Source organism: Chiloscyllium punctatum, chromosome 25 (assembly GCF_047496795.1).
Source record: "Chiloscyllium punctatum isolate Juve2018m chromosome 25, sChiPun1.3, whole genome shotgun sequence".
Lineage (NCBI taxonomy): Eukaryota > Metazoa > Chordata > Chondrichthyes > Orectolobiformes > Hemiscylliidae > Chiloscyllium > Chiloscyllium punctatum.
Window position 1 is genome coordinate 69,972,362 of NC_092763.1, and position 16,320 is coordinate 69,988,681.

The 16,320-nt window shown below is 40.1% G+C and overlaps 1 protein-coding gene across 1 annotated transcript in view; it reads right to left on the minus strand.

Annotated features, from left to right (window-relative positions):
* Nucleotides 1-16,320, minus strand: part of atp1b4 (ATPase Na+/K+ transporting subunit beta 4) — a 74,135-nt gene that overhangs the window by 25,887 nt on the left and 31,928 nt on the right. Inside the window, exons 3-5 of the mRNA XM_072595499.1 lie at nt 11,649-11,817; nt 3,624-3,752; nt 2,249-2,353 (exon numbers count right to left, since the gene is read on the minus strand). Coding sequence (XP_072451600.1) covers nt 2,249-2,353; nt 3,624-3,752; nt 11,649-11,817 — 403 coding nt within the window. The remainder of the gene's footprint in view (nt 1-2,248; nt 2,354-3,623; nt 3,753-11,648; nt 11,818-16,320) is intronic.

The window sequence follows — 16,320 nt, forward strand, 5'->3', positions numbered from 1 at the left end:
TACTTAACACTACAGGCAATTTAGCATGACCAATTCACCTAACCTGCAATCTTTGGAGTGTGGGAGGAAACCGGAGCACCCGGAGGAAACCCACGCAGACACGGGGAGAATGTGCAAACTCCACATAGTCAGTCACCTGAGTCGGGAATTGAACCCAGGTCTCTGGCGCTGTGAGGCAGCAGTGCTAACCACTGTGCCACCGTGTAAATGCCAGAGGAAACATCACAGAAGCGTTTCACAGGAGGCTCCCAAGCACTGACGATGTCACCTAGACAGGGGACAAAATGTCTGCAACACAAATTCCCAGCTCGGCGAACAGAACCACAAGGTCTTTTCCCTGGCATATGGGAGTCCAGACTAGAGGGCATCAGTTTAGGGTGTGAGAGGAAAGATATAAAAGGGACCTAAGGAGCAAATGTTTCACGCAGAAGGTGGTGCATGCATGGAATGAGGTGCCAGAGGAAATGGTCGAGGCTAGTACAATTGCAACATTTAAAAGGCATCTGGATGGGTATATGAATAGGAAAGGTTTGAAGGAATATGGGCCAGATGCTGGCAGATGGGACTAGATTTGGTTGGGATATCTGGTCAGCATGGACAAGTTGACTAAAGGGTCTGTTCCATGCTGTACATCTCTATGACTTTATGACTCGATGTTACATCAATGGTCAATATTTTCAGATACAGTGTGTAGAAAGCTGACTGCAATGATTATAACCTCAATCAAAACTATTTATGTTCAACCTAAGAATGCTACAAAATTGGCAATTTTCCATTCATTTTCCTAAATGCTCACATTTTCATGACTCCACCCAGATCGAAGGTGGAATCATAAATGTGGGACTGATTCATGGATTCCTGCCTCCAGACCCAGAATGTGGGATTTTTATGACCCAGTGATAAGGATGTGCTTGAGGAGCCACCTACAGCAATTCCACCCTCAGCAAACTCCATTGAGGGGTTGGACATTTTCTGACTCCTGCTATTTTCCTGCAGTTGGGTCTGTTTAATTAGGAGACTTGGAGCTGGACATTTGCAATGTCAGGAAGACTCCACGGACCTTGTTGAGTTGGGAAATGTTAAGCAGACAAATTTTAGAAGATCCTGCCAACTTCAGCTCTCAGAATTAACTGCAGTATGGAAAGTTAAATATGGCTTTATAGCCATGATGGATCAAATTGCTCTAACCTAAAATAGTAAATGACCATTAAATTGACCAACATTTTATGAATGTTCACAATTGTCAAAGTACTCTATTCAGTGAATAAATGGCTCTTACAATATCAATATTGCTGAGAATCTGACTTTAATATCTCATCTGGACGGTGTGCTTTTATCTTCAGATTGACTCAAAGTCCAAAGACTATTGGAGACCTTGAAACACTCTTCTAGCATCCCCCAGGGCCAGAACCCACGAGCTCTATGCCAAAATTGCTTTGAAATACACGGCAAATCAGCATCTTTTTAATTAATAAATATTAGTTCAGCTGCTTCAAAAGATTTCAATGTCAAATGTGAGAGCCCTTTGGCATAGCTGTGGTTTCTGGAAGAGTGGGTATGGAGGATGCATGGGAGATTTAAAAAAAGCCATGGGTGGCATGATGGGGCATGGCAACAGCATGGAAGATGTGAATGAGCAAGGTGGTCATTAGGCAGAGTGAAGCAAACCTGGCAACCATGTTGAATACAGGACCGATGTTCCAGAGGATGCAGGCATCCTTCTATCTTGGTAAAAACAATGACTGCAGATGCTGGAAACCAGATTCTGGATTAGTGGTGCTGGAAGAGCACAGCAGTTCAGGCAGCATCCAAGTAGCTTCAAAATTGACGTTTCGGGCAAAAGCCCTTCATCAGGAATAATTCCTGATTATTCCTGATGAAGGGCTTTTGCCCGAAACGTCAATTTCGAAGCTACTTGGATGCTGCCTGAACTGCTGTGCTCTTCCAGCACCACTAATCCAGAATCCTTCTATCTTGTCCTTGCAGCACTAACCTGCCTCTATTGCCACCTTGCACCTGCTTCTGAATGCATTGGGTCCTTCTTCAGATCATCCTCACCTCCTCAAATTGCACATTATGGGGGATGGGTATTATTAGGACAGAGGTGGAATCATTGAGTAAAGAAAATTCTTAACCTCTGATTCCAACCTCAAACATGAAAATCCAGCCCCTGTTACTTGTTTGGCAATTTTAAATTTAGATGATTGCTTATTGGTTTTGCTGCTAAAGAAGAGACGCAGAAACTTACATTCAAGAAATTGATGTAGGCTTTTCACATAATGTGACCACGTGCTTTCCTCTGAGGAGTTGAATGCAATAGTAAATCCACCAATATATGGTCTTATCGTCACACCTGGAAAAATGGAAAGATTATTGGCAGTCCAGAATTTCACCCAGCAGCTAATATCAAGACAAAACCTAACAGATATCTGTCATTAATCTTGACTGTTCCATACAATAGTGTATTTACACTTCAACTAATTGAGGGTTTCATTTCTTTAGGAGTCGATCTGTATACAAAAACTAAAATTTCAATACATTGATGAAAATAATTGAACATTGCATCTGCAAATGACTTAAAGATGATCTGTCAATGGTTGGACGTTCTGGCGATGATGAAATACAGTCTCTCATCTTCCACCCGCGTTGTAATCTCTTGTATGTCTTATGATTTGGTACTCAGTAATTAAATTTGGGCTTGATTGTTTACTCAGGGTAAATTGCCCATACCCCAATATAAATGTCAAGAGGTGAGCCCTTCTCTGTTCAGTGCCTCAATGTTTCTCAGCTGATGCATCTTTACTAAGGAGGTGAGATTTTCTCTCCACTTCAGCAGGAAGTCACCAGAAGCATTGGTTACAACCATTGTATTCCTCGCTCTATTCAATCACCCTATGATCTTTGTGTCTCTGTACATTATTATCTGCTGTATTGCTCTCAAAACAAAACTTTTCACAGCACTTAGTTTAATTGACATTATTGAATCAAATCAAACATGTGCACCCAGGACATTAAGGAGGTGATCAGCAATGAACCCATGCCCAGAAGTAAAATGAACCTGCATGGGGCAACAGACAAGCCATAACATGGGAACCCTGGTCAAATGTATAGGCAGATTCTGGTGAGGAATGTGGCAGTCTCTGTGTGATTTCAGTGACTAGTTTTCAAATGTTTGTTGAGGCCTTCAATGAATAATAAAGCAGTGACCACAGCATTATCCCTCTGCACGTGGCATTCTGGTCAACTGTGCTGATTCACAGAGTTATGCATTTATATCCTGACATGATTCATATTGCACTGTGTGTTGAACAAAAGTCCAGTAATATTTTTAATATATTATCTCAAAGTCTTAAGAGCTGACTATATCGTGGCATCTAAAAACAGTGGAGAGACACTTGGTTCTGATAACCTCAGCAAGGGAACAAGTGAAAGGTTAATCATCAGGAGACAGCTTCCTCTGAGCCAATGATTGGCCTTCTTCCCACTGGAGAGCAAATAATTGGCTATCTGACATTTAATTGGATGTGCAGAGAGAGTGGCGGCAAGAGCGAGCGGCACCCTCAGTTTTCGTTGGACCTCCCTCACCCTCCGAGAAATGTAAGGTTCATCCCATGTTTAAGTACCTGGATTGTTGACTCGGTCGCGATATCTTGGTGTATACGGACTGATTGTGGTAAGCATGCCATACAGGCACAGAGAAAACATTCCAGCCAGACAAGAATATAAACAAAGGTAGAAAAATAAAATAAGTGCTGCAAGGTAAAGAGAAGAAGTATTTGTGTCAGTACCATATATATGCACCAATTCATCACTTTCAAATCTAAAACATTACTGTCCAATTTCTCCGATAGTTTGTAACTCCTTTCAGTTCCTATTTGAATTATGCACTTTTTGTGGTGTTGATATCCCCATTCCTCTTCCTCTGCTGTTTTCTCTTTGAGAAGTGCACACATAAAGAGCCCAATGACAACACTTTGCACTTCCCATGGCAAAACTCTCTAGGCTCCAATCACTACATGACCATAGCGACATTGCAGGTTTTAATGGGAGAATGGAGTGAGAATTCAAGAATTCCAGTGGAGTATCACATGGATCTGTATTGGATCCACTACTTTTCATCATTTATATAAATGATTTGACTATGAGCATAAAGAGGTATAGTTACTAAGTTTGGCAGATGACACCAAAATTGGAGGTGTAATGGACAGCAACGAAGGTTACCTTAGATTTCAACAGAATCTTGATCAGATGGGCCAATGGGCTGAGAAGTGGCCAACGGAGTTTAATTTAGATAAATGCGAGGTGCTGCATTTTGGGAAAGCAAATCTTAGCAGGACTTATACACTTAATGGTAAGGTCCTAGGGAGTGTTGCTGAACAAAGAAACCTTGGAGTGCAGGTTCATAGCTCCTTGAAAGTGGAGTCACAGGTAGATAGGATAGTGTAGGAGGTGTTTGGTATGCTTTCCTTTATTAGTTAGAGTATTCAGTACAGGAGTTGGGAGGTCATGTTGTGGCTGTACAGGACATTGATTAGGCCAATTTTAGAATATTGCGTGCAATTCTGGTCTCCTTCCTATAGGAAAGATGTTGTGAAACTTGAAAGGGTTCCCTGTGGAACACTACTGGTCATCAAGCTCCAGGATCTTCTGCAAATTATATTATTTTTTGCTGACTGATATTGTTTGTTTAGTTCTTTTCAGACTGTGACTCATGAAACATCAGTGTTACAAGCAACACATGTAAACTGAAACACAATTGTTTCTCCAAGGTCTCCTCAGATCTCTAGTCACACTTCCAGTAGACAATCATTAGCAATCCTGACCCCAATCTGTTTATATTTAAAGTGTACAATTAAAGGTATATATCCCTGAACATATAATCTTAATAAGTGTATTTGTCATGCAGTATTCCTAATATTTGAAATGATAGCTGAGGCACTAGTTCCTTCTGAGTTAGAGATTATTGTGACGGTTAAATAAAGATAGATTGTATCTCCACCGCCCAGTTCTCACCAGACTTTCAAGGAAAATTGAAAATTTTGACCATGTAAGGATGTCAATGGGAATACCTAAATAAATACCATGTCTCTGTGAAAGTGACATCGAAGCTACCAGATTGTCAAACCCAACTGATCTGCAAGGATCAGTTCTAGGACCTCGGCTGTTTGTAATTTTTATAAACAACTTGGATAAGGAAGTGAAAGGGTGGTTCAGTAAGTTTGCCAATGACACCAAGGTTGGTGGAGTTGTGGATAGTGTGCAGGGCTGCTGTAGGTTGCAACGGGACAATGACAGGATGCAGAACTGAGCTGATAAATGGCAGATGAAGTTCAACCTGGAAAAGTGTGAGGTCTTTCACTTTGGAAAGTCTAATTTGAATGCAGAATGCAGGATTAAAGGCAGGATTCTTGGCAGTCTGGAGACATAGAGGGATCTTAGGGCCCATGTCCATAGATCCCTCAAAGTTGCCACTCAAGTTGATAGGGTCGTGAAGAAGTCATGTGATGTGTTGGCTTTCATTAGCAGGGGCATTGAATTTAAGAGCCTTGAGGTTATGCTGCAGCTCTACAGAGCAAACTTGGAATATTGTGCTCAGTTCTGGTTGCCTCATTATAGAAAAGATGTGGAAGCTTTCGAGAGGGTGTGGAGGAGATTTACCAGGACTGGAGGGCATGTCTTATGAAGTAAGGTTGAGGGAGGTAGGGTTTTTCTCATTTGAGCAAAGAAGGATGAGAAGTGACTTGGTAGAGGTGTTCAAGATGATGAGAGGCATAGATAGAGTGGATAGCTAGAGACTCTTTCCCCATTGTGGAAATGTCTATCATGAGGAGTCATAATTTTAAGGTGATTGCTGGGAGGTTTAGGGGAGATATCAGAGGTAGATTCTTCACATAGAGAGTGGTGGATGCATGGAATGCACTGCCGGCGGTGGTGGAGTCAGATACATTGCTTACATTTAAGTGACTCTTGGATAGGCACATGGATGATAGTACAATGAAGGTTATGTAGGTTATTGTGATCTTAGGGTAGGACAAAAGGCCGAATTAACATTGAGAACCAAAGGGCCTGTGCTGAACTGTTCTATGTTCAATGTTAGGAGGCAAAATGGTATTCATCCCTAACAGGCTACCACTCCAAAGGGGAAGAGTAAATCAGCATTGTAACTTTTTATTTCACATTCATAGATTTTGCTGGCCTCAAGGAATACTTTCACTTTAGCAAGAGAGTAGTCTTCTGCATTGGATGGTACCTTACACAACCTATAATATGACTTACCAAAGGCAATATCATGGGATATTTATGAGTAATGTTAAAATATGATGGATAGGAAATAGCATACAGCTATTGCAACATCCTCATTCTTACAAGGTGATACAGTGAGGAACTATGTATTGGAAAGGTTAGAACATGAGAGCACAGCTTAATAATTAGAGCAGACTTTACAGAGCTGTATTTAAGAAACTTTGTCACAAAGATTGAACAAAACCTTGAAACTCATTACTGTAAATTAGAGTCACGGAATCCCTGTAGTGAGGAAGGAGGCTATCCAGCCTATCAAGCCCAGACCGATCCTCCAAGGAGCATCCCACCCAGACTCAACCTCCGACCCTATCCCTATAACCCTGCATTTCCCATAGCTAACCTACCTAACCCACACATCCCTGGGCACTATGGACAATTTAACATGTGTGTAGACCTAGCCTGCACATCTTTGGACTATGGGAGGAAACCAAAGCACCTGGAGGAAACCCATGCAGACACTGGGAGAATGTACAAATTCCACAAAGACAGTTGCCCAAGGTTGAGATTATACCCGGGTCCCTGCCTTATATGAGGGAGCAGCACTAACCACTGAGCCACCATGCCACCCTGCAGTTGATGTTCGGGCAATGGGTACACAGAACAGTAGGTGAAAAGACTTTGTCCATACATTGTGCCTTTTTCATTGAAAAATAGTTACGGAGACTGCTAAATCCTGCTACATTTCCTATGGTAACACCCTGACCAGTTAGAGTCCACCTGCCCGGTCTGACTTTAATCTGCTAGCTGAAATTAACAACTACCAGATCCTGCTGCATTTCCATGCAAACACGGTCCAACCAATCACCAACCTTTTTAAATTCATGTTTTTCTGCAAATTTTGTTTTTTATTTGCATCCCAGTCCTTACGAGATTAAAAGCTTAGACTTTGTGCCTCCTTTCAGGAATGTTTTAAGTTCTGTGTGACTGAGCAATTGTCATGTAACATACATGCAAAATAATGTTGAGCTCAGGGACATTTCAGCAGTTGACATAGTAAATTAGTGATCATGTTAAACAATATATTGCCTCACAGTCATGCTGCTGAATAACATAGGAGAAAAAGAATGGACATATAAAAATCACAACATCAGGGCTGTGCAGATTCAGAGGTACAAATTCTATTCAACATTACTTTTAGCATGTCACCAAACACAGTCATACAACATTCTTATGTGATCTATTTTAATTAACTTGACTAATAAGGGCACTAATAAATTATGAGAGAGTGCAATAATCAATATAGCAAAATAGTGCTACAAATGGAATTTCAATCTCTTTGATTTAATTTTAATTCATAGAGGTTTACCTTTAAAGGAAATTAAGTTACTCTCACTTCACTGGCATTAGTTCACCAGAAGTACAGTGAAAGCCTTGTATCTTGTGCATCAAAAGAATCTCAGCCAAACTTCTCCTAATTTGCAACTCGTGGAGTGGGAACAGCTCCATTGAATGTACCGGCCATAATTAATTAAGTGACAAAAATCTCATGCAAACCTCCACAAAAGTTCATTAAAGTTAAAATATCACATGGTGGCAATTCCTCTTAGTGTAAGGCAAGGGAATGCTTGCTTTAGAAATGTATTGAAGTTATAGCTGACATTTACCCTCCACATCAGCAAAATAAGTCTAAATTACATTTAATTAACTACTTAATAACAAAATTGCATTTCAGAGCAGAGTATGTTTTGGGACCAACAGGTTTAGACCACTTTTGGATAAACTATTGTGAGTTATCCTAAAGTGACTGCATCCACCCCTTAAGTCAAGGAAATAAATACACCAAATCGTTACACAATTCACTCCAGTGATTCCTTCAATGAAAGGCAGCAAGCATTTGCCGATTCCAGTTGCCTGACTGTTGATTAAGATTGTGGTTGTTGGCTAATTTCTCAACTAGAGTTACAGCTGGTTCCAAGTCATTGACAAACAGGGACATTACTGAAGCTGTTATTAGACATTTCAAAGTTGCACAGGTTTTGCTATTAATGAGTGTATTGCATTACATGAGACTTCCTGGTGAAATTGGTAATAGTGTGGAGCTTTCAATTTCCCGATTTGATCATGTCCAGTCCATTCTGTGTACAGATTACTGCAATTTTGTATTTTAGTCAACTTAAAGGAAGCCATTGTGACTCAAGCAATTGAGAAAATGTAATCCAAAAGCAAAATACTATAGACACTGATGATCAGAAATAAAAACATCTGTGGAGAGAGAAATGGAGTTAACATTTCAGTTTGTGACCATTCTTCAGAAAAGAAATCTAATTACTGGCGCTAGTTCAGAGTCTTAGCAGAACTTAGTTAAATTGTTTCAGCTCTTCAGGTGGGGCCATGTACTACATTTATTAGCAGAATCTGGAAAGTTCAATGATAAATAGCTCAGGAGCAAACACATCCTTTGTTTGCAAAGGGATTTGCAAATCAACACACAAATGAATTTTCAAACGTAGTTCCATGACCAAATTCAACAAGATGCACCCACAAGTTTCAGGGGTGAAGTGAAAAAGCAAACATATAAAGCAAAGAACAATTAATAGAAAAGACAAGGCTGCTAACCTAAAAGGAAGTCTGAAAGTCTTGTCGGAAACACATCAATAGTAAAAGGTGGTGAAAGGAAAATTGACCCAGTTTCTTAGGGAACAAAAAGGGGATTTACACTTGAAGACAAAAACCATGCTGGGAGTGTTAAATGAATATTTTGCATCTGTCTTTCCCTGCACACCAAGACAATTCCCCTCCATCCACAACAGTATTTTCTTTTTTCTGTCTGTCTCTGTGTCCATGTGTTGTGGGGGAGGGAAGGTTGGAACAGACTTAGAGTTTTAACTAGTAAAGTTACTTGTCGACAGTTCCTAGTTGTTTACCTGTGATTAGAATATATTTGTAATGAATAGCAGGTCTTGTTAAGTAAAGAAGCCTGGGCTGTGTTTTCTGTTAACTGCTTACCCTTTTGCCTATTAGACAGGTAATTTGAGGACTTTGCATAATTTGATGAAATGTTTAACTTCTGTGGGAACTCCAGCAGGGCTTGATTTCCAGTGCACCACCCCAGCGAGGTGTAACAAGATTCATCTTTTTTTCTTTTTGGAAGATTTATGCAGAGTTTCATGTGTTACTCCATCTTTTATGTTCCATCCATTACACAAGGGAATAACAAACAACAGCAAATGCTAGGGATCCGAAACAAAAACAGGAAGTGTTGGGAAAACTAGCAGGTGTGGAAGAATCTGTGGGGAGAAAGTAGAGTTAATCTGGTGACTCTTCATCAGAACTGAAAGTAGGGAAGTTGTGTAAAGCATTAGAGAGACTACATCTGGAGCACTGTACACAGCTCTGGTCTCCTGCCTTAACAAAGGATGTAATTCAGAAGCAGTTCACTTGACTGATTCCAGGAATGAAGGGGTTACATTAGGACGTTTGGAGTTTAGAAATGCAAGAGGTGATCTTATTATCTTATTCCATCACAGAATATTCGCCACAGATTTCAGTTTCCCCAGCATCTTTGTTTTATTTGAAGTAGATTGGCGAGGGATGGGAACCTAAGAGGAAATTCAGAATGGAATGAAGCAAAACTGATAATGGGAAGTAGGAAGCAGCAAGAAAAATTAGAAAAGAGAAAAGGCAAAGGCAAACATCAAATAGGATCAGAGTAGGAATAATATTTAAAAGGCTGAATTAAAGACAATCTGAAGCCACTTACAATTGACAGAAGGAACAAATTGGAATAAATAGATCTAATCTAATTGCCATTAAAGAAATATGGCTACAGGGTGACCAAGATTGGAACCTGAATATCCAAGGATATTCATAATTTAAGTAGAATAGGCAGATGGGAAAGGGAGGTGAAATAGCGCTCTTAATAAGGGAAGTGATTAGAACATTAGTAAGAGGGGATCTTAGGTCAAACAGTCATGATTTGACATCTATTGGGTGGAGCTAAGTTATAGCCAGATCAGCTAATATACATGGGAGACTTGTTTATGCCACTAAACAGTAATGCTAATGTTGAGCATGGTACGAATGAAGAAATTAGAGATATTTTTGCGGTGGGTATCTTAGGGACCAAGAATGTGATTGTGAGAAACATTATGGTAGACTCTAAAAACTTCTTCAGTTATGAGAAAGAAAAATAATAGCTTGGATAAATGTGGGCCCATTACAGGTGAAGGTGGGATATTTATAACAAAGAAACTAAAGTATTACTTTGCATTTTGTCTTCACAGAAGAAAATACTGAAAATTTCTCAGAAATACCAAGCAACCAAAGGCCTTGTGAAAATAAGAAGCTGTGAGAAGTTAGTATTAGTGAAGAGGTAATAATTAAAAAGTTAACTGGATTGTAGGTTGGTAAATCCCTGGACCGGATGAGCCTCGATCCAGAGTGTTGAAGGAGATGGATGTGAGAGGATGGGCACATTGGTGGTAATCTTCCAAAATTCTGTAGATTCTGGAAACATAGAACATAGAACATAGAAGAATACAGCGCAGTACAGGCCCTTCAGCCCTCGATGTTGCGCCGATCAAAGCCCACCTAACCTACACTAACCCACTATCCTCCATATACCTATCCAATGCCCGCTTAAATACCCATAAAGAGGGAGAGTCCACTACTGCTACTGGCAGGGCATTCCATGAACTTACGACTCGCTGAGTGAAGAACCTACCCCTAACATCAGTAAAGGGTGCTGTGAACTCAGAAATAGCAAATGTAATCAAGGAATATGGGGAAGGACAGTAAAGTTGCACTGAGATGATCAGCCATGACATAATCGGATGGCTAAGCAGTCTCAAAGAAGTGAATGATCGTCTCCTATTCTTATATTCTGAAGTCCTTTGAGGCCATAGTCAGATCAGTGATGATTTATTGAATTGAGCAAGCTGAAGAGGCTGATTGACTTACTCTTGCTCCTAATTCTTGAATTCTTGTGCACACTCACACACACTTGCCAGTGTCATCACAATGATCTATTCCTATTAGTTTACTGTTGGGTTAATTCATCTGTATTACTTAATGGGCAGTGTAGTTTACAAAATGTTATCTTATGTATTAAATCAGAATTGAATGCTGATTAAACATTGTATTCCCAGAGTATTTTTAACGTGAAAGCCATTTAAATCCTGCACTCTTCTCCTAGTTTATTCTTTAATGTGTATTATGCTTTCTAATTAATCACAGTGACTTGGTCTTCAGTCTGAAAATTCACCTTAACGATACTTTAAAGTGGCATAAAAGCCATTCACTATGGATGCATGATGTGATTCTGAAATTACCTTTTCAGCAGCCTCACTCTTTGTGGCCATCTGCAACCACAACCCAGCACCAAATGTGCAGTTAGTTTTACTCACACCAACTCCTGGATGTTCTTCCCAAGAATTCTCTCTTTTCCGGATTCCACAGAAACATTTTAAAATTTTGTATTTTTTCATCCCAGGATTTGCCATTTTTGGTTGCCTTCACTTCGGTTCCAGTAACCACTTGATCTTTATCTTCCCCTTTCGCCCCAGTCAGGTCTTCCTGAATCAGTGAGAGGTGGGATACCAATGGCAAGTTTAGTTTGAGTTCAGAGCGTTGTTATATTACCACAATGTGCACAAAGTCCTGGATGTTTGGCAATGCCTTACAGTATGTTATTTCCTGTTGGAACTCCTCAGCGTTGTCAGAACAGTTACTTAACAGCTGTGCAGAAAACCTCCTCATTACTGAGAGAAAGGGACAGCTCAACGTGTGTAATTATTAATTAAATGATACAAGACATTAAAGCAGTGAAGAATAGCACTTGAAGATAGTACATTTTAGAGTATAACTCACTTAATTGAAAAGCATTCCTTTGTGAACAGAAGGAAGTTTTGTTTCATAGGTTTAAAGCTGATCATGTTTGTGCTGACTTCATACAACAAATACTGCTTTAAAAAAAAATGAGACTTTGCTTCCTATTTTAATTTATTTATCTCAATACCAGCTTGATAGCAGCATGAGATATTTCTAAACTGCTAATGGTTCTCTTTGCAAAAACACCTTACCAGGGACGGTATACATTCATTAGAAATGAACTGAACAGCTCAAAAGTTTGTTGCGTGTGGGGACATGTTGCTATACATTAGTGTTTATCCCATGTTCCTGTTCAGGGTTATACAGAGGGCACATTGGATCAGAAATTTATCTGCAGAGTGCAGACCTACCTCAAACCCTTTGGGGAAATGGCACCATAGGCTGCTATGTAACTTGGCATCCTCTGAGTCTAACATTGCCACTATGCAAATTTCACCCCGAGGTTGTTTCTGTGTTGTAACAGTTTGAAGGCTGTTGCATTGCCCTCTGTGGTGCAAACAAGAATAAAGAGCAATTCGATACTATGTGGGTGAAAGAGTCATAGAGACGTACAGCACGGAGACAGACCCTTCAGTCCAACTTGTCCATGCCAACCATATAACCCAAACCAATCTAGTCCCACCTGCTAGCACCTAGCCCATATCCCTCCAAACCCTTCCTATTCATATACCCATCCAAATGCCTTTTAAACGTTGCAATTGCACCAGCCTCCACCACTTCTTCTGGCAGCTTATTTCATACAAGTACCAGCCTCTGCATGAAAATGTTGCCCCTTAAGTCTCTTATATCTCTCCCCTCTCACCATAAACCTATGCCCTCTAGTTCTACACTCCCCCACACCAGGGAAAAGACTTTGTCTATTTATCCTATCCATGCCCTTCATCATTTTATAAACCTCTTTCAGGTCACCCCTCAGCCTCCAACGTTCAAGGGAAAACAGCCCCAGCCTATTCAACCTTTTGGGCGGCACGGTGGCACAGTGGTTAGCACTGCTGCCTCACAGCACCAGAGACCCGGGTTCAATTCCCACCTCAGGCGACTGACTGTGTGGAGTTTGCACGTTCTCCCTGTGTCTGCGCGGGTTTCCTCCGGGTGCTCCGGTTTCCTCCCACAGTCCAAAGATGTGCAGGTCAGGTGAATTGGCCATGCTAAATTGCCCGTAGCGTTAGGTAAGGGGTAAATGTAAGGGTATGGGTGGGTTGCGCTTCGGCGGGTCGGTGTGGACTTGTTGGGCCGAAGGGCCTGTTTCCACACTGTAAGTAATCTAATCTAATCTCTCCCTATATCTCAAATCCTCCAACCCTGGCAATGTCCTTGTAAATCATTTCTGAACCCTTTCAAGTTTCACAACATCTTTCTGATAAGAAGGAGACCAGAAATGCACGCAATATTCAAACAGTCCTGTACAGCCGCAACATGACCTCCCAACTCCTGTACTCAATACTCTGACCAATAAAGGAAAACATACCAAACGCTGCCTTCACTATCCTATCCACTTGCAATTCCACTTTCAAGGAGCTATGAACCTGCACTCCAAGGTCTTTTTGTTCAGCAACACTCCCGAGGACCTTACCATTAAGTGTATAAATCCTGCTAAGATTTGCTTTCCCATAATGCAGCACCTTGTATTTATCTAAATTAAACTCCATCTGCCATTTCTCAGTCCATTGGCTCATCTAGTCCAGATCCTGTTGTAATCTGAGGTAATTTTCTTCGCTGTCCACTGCACCTCCAATTTTGGTCTCATGTGCAAACTTACTAACTATACCTCTTGTGCTCACATCCAAATCATTTATATAAATGATGAAAAGTAAAAATGATGAAAAATAGTGGACCCAGCACCGATCTTTGTGGCACTCCACTGGTCAAAGGCCTCCAGTTTGAAAAACAAACTTCTAGCACCACCTCTGTCTTCGACCTTTGAGCCAGTTTTGTATACAAAAGGCTAGTTCTCTCTGTATCCCATGAGATCTAACCTTGTTATCCAGTCTCCCATGGGGAACCTTGTCGAATGCCTTACTCCTGGCTAGTCTTTTGAAAATTTGGACAAAACCAAATGTTTAACTCTTTTAGATCAAGTATAATTTTCCATTGACAGTCATGCTTGTTGCAGCACATCTGTCTCAGAGTGACGAATTTAAATCCCATTCAAGAGCTTTAAGCACAAAATCCAGGCTGACATCCAGCACAGAAACTAAATGTTTCACCATTACAGGTGTTGTCTTTTTCGATGCAACATTAAACCAAGACTCCATCTGCCATCTCAGATGGATATAAATGGGCTCACAGCACTATTTCAAAGAAGAGTTATGAGTTGACAACCTGACTAATACTAATTTTTTAACTAACTAACATTGAAACAGTTTATCTAATCATTAGTACGTTATTGTTTGTGGGAGCGTATGAACTGGCTTCAATATTACCTACAACAGTAACTGTACATCAAACCTCATTAATCGCAAAGCACTTTGGCATAACCTAAGTTATGAAACAGACTTTATGAAGGCAAATCTTTTTTCCATTTAATTTAATTTTTAAAAACTTGGAGGCTGTAAGTTGGGTGCCTGATTCACTGCTGTCTGCATTACATTATTGTCAGGAATAATTTAACACTCATTTTTGGAATTCATATGTGGACAAATAATTTAGATAGTAACAGATTATGCTTCCCTTGGTGCTGTGATGAAAGGGATATAAAATCTCTTTTAGAAAGTGGAATTTCAAACTAGTGGCATATGGGTATTGGTTACTTTTATGAAAGGATTTTTTAAAATATAAGATCTCAGTCAGACAGTCCTTCTGAAATAATGACCTAACCCAATACAGCAGAGAGCAGATAATTGCTAACCCCTGGAGTTTTCCAGGGAAAATTGTTTGTACTATGGTGGTTTAAGATAAGTGGAGTAAACATTGAAGACGATTAGCTAGCTTTCAGTTCAGAATAATAAAGGATTGATTTAAGCTTTGAAAACACAGAGATTAAAATTTTTAGGACAATTCAGAGGAGGCCTAAAAAGTAGAAAAGTTTAACTTGGGAAACTTCCAAACAAGTTGTGTTTGTTAGAAATCTGCAGATATTAACAGATGAGAAGGTTTAAGCTCTCTGCTTTGTGAGTAATCATGTAAGAAGACTCCACAATTCAAAATCCAGAAATAGAGGAGAATCAGTTGAGTGGAAATTAATATGGGGGACTATTTGTTTGGATTAGAGTCATTGTAACAACTGGAGTTTGAAAGCAGGTTGAAACTTTATTTTGCAGTGTGTTTTAAATATTTTTCCTAACTGTTCAATATTTAAATAGCTTGATTTATAACTTTCTTTTCATTTGTGTAATAAACTTCTAGCCTGTTGTTAAAGAAACTCTGCAGTCTTGCTTAACAATGTTTTGGTGAATCACGACTACATTGACTAAAACAAAAGCGATCAGGACAGATTTCATTCTGGGATCTAGTTTATCCAGTAAAGTTTTAGTGGTCTCATACTGTACTACATTCTTTGATATTCTCTGTGCTAAAGAGTATCTCCGTTTGTGTGTTCATAGTCTGGTCATCCTCACCATCTGACCTGGCTAGAAAACAAACGATGGGCGCATGGTCGTAATAACTAAAATGGTCACATGACTGAGCTCAACTGCAGATAACAAGTCTTGATATATCAAGGGCAAACCAGTAGGTTTGAGAGCAGCAACTGCAGGAACAGGAGCAGCAGCTCATGCAACATTAACCTTGCCTTAAAACTAGAGATTACAACATCCTCATGCCTTTTCATTTGAAGTATAGCAGTGCAGAAAAAATTTTTTGTTATGAGGAATTCATACAAATAACTTGATGATGTACAGAACTTCCAGATCTTTGAAGAAATCCTGCAAAGATCCTTACAAAAGAGCCAGACAACTGAATCTACTGAGACTATCCACCAAAGTTTATTAAATCATGAGGGGTATATATAGGATTAATGGTAAGCACCTTTTCCCTAGCATGGGGATTTCAAGACTAGGGGGTACATTTTTAAGGTGAGAGGAGAGAGATTTAAGAAAGACGTGAGGAGCAAATATTTGACTCAGTGGGTGATTCGCATGTGGAATGAACTTAAGAGTCATGGAGATATACAGCATGGAAACAGACCCTTCAGTCCAACCCGCCCATGCCAACCAGATATCCCAACCCAATCTAGTCTCACCTGCCAGC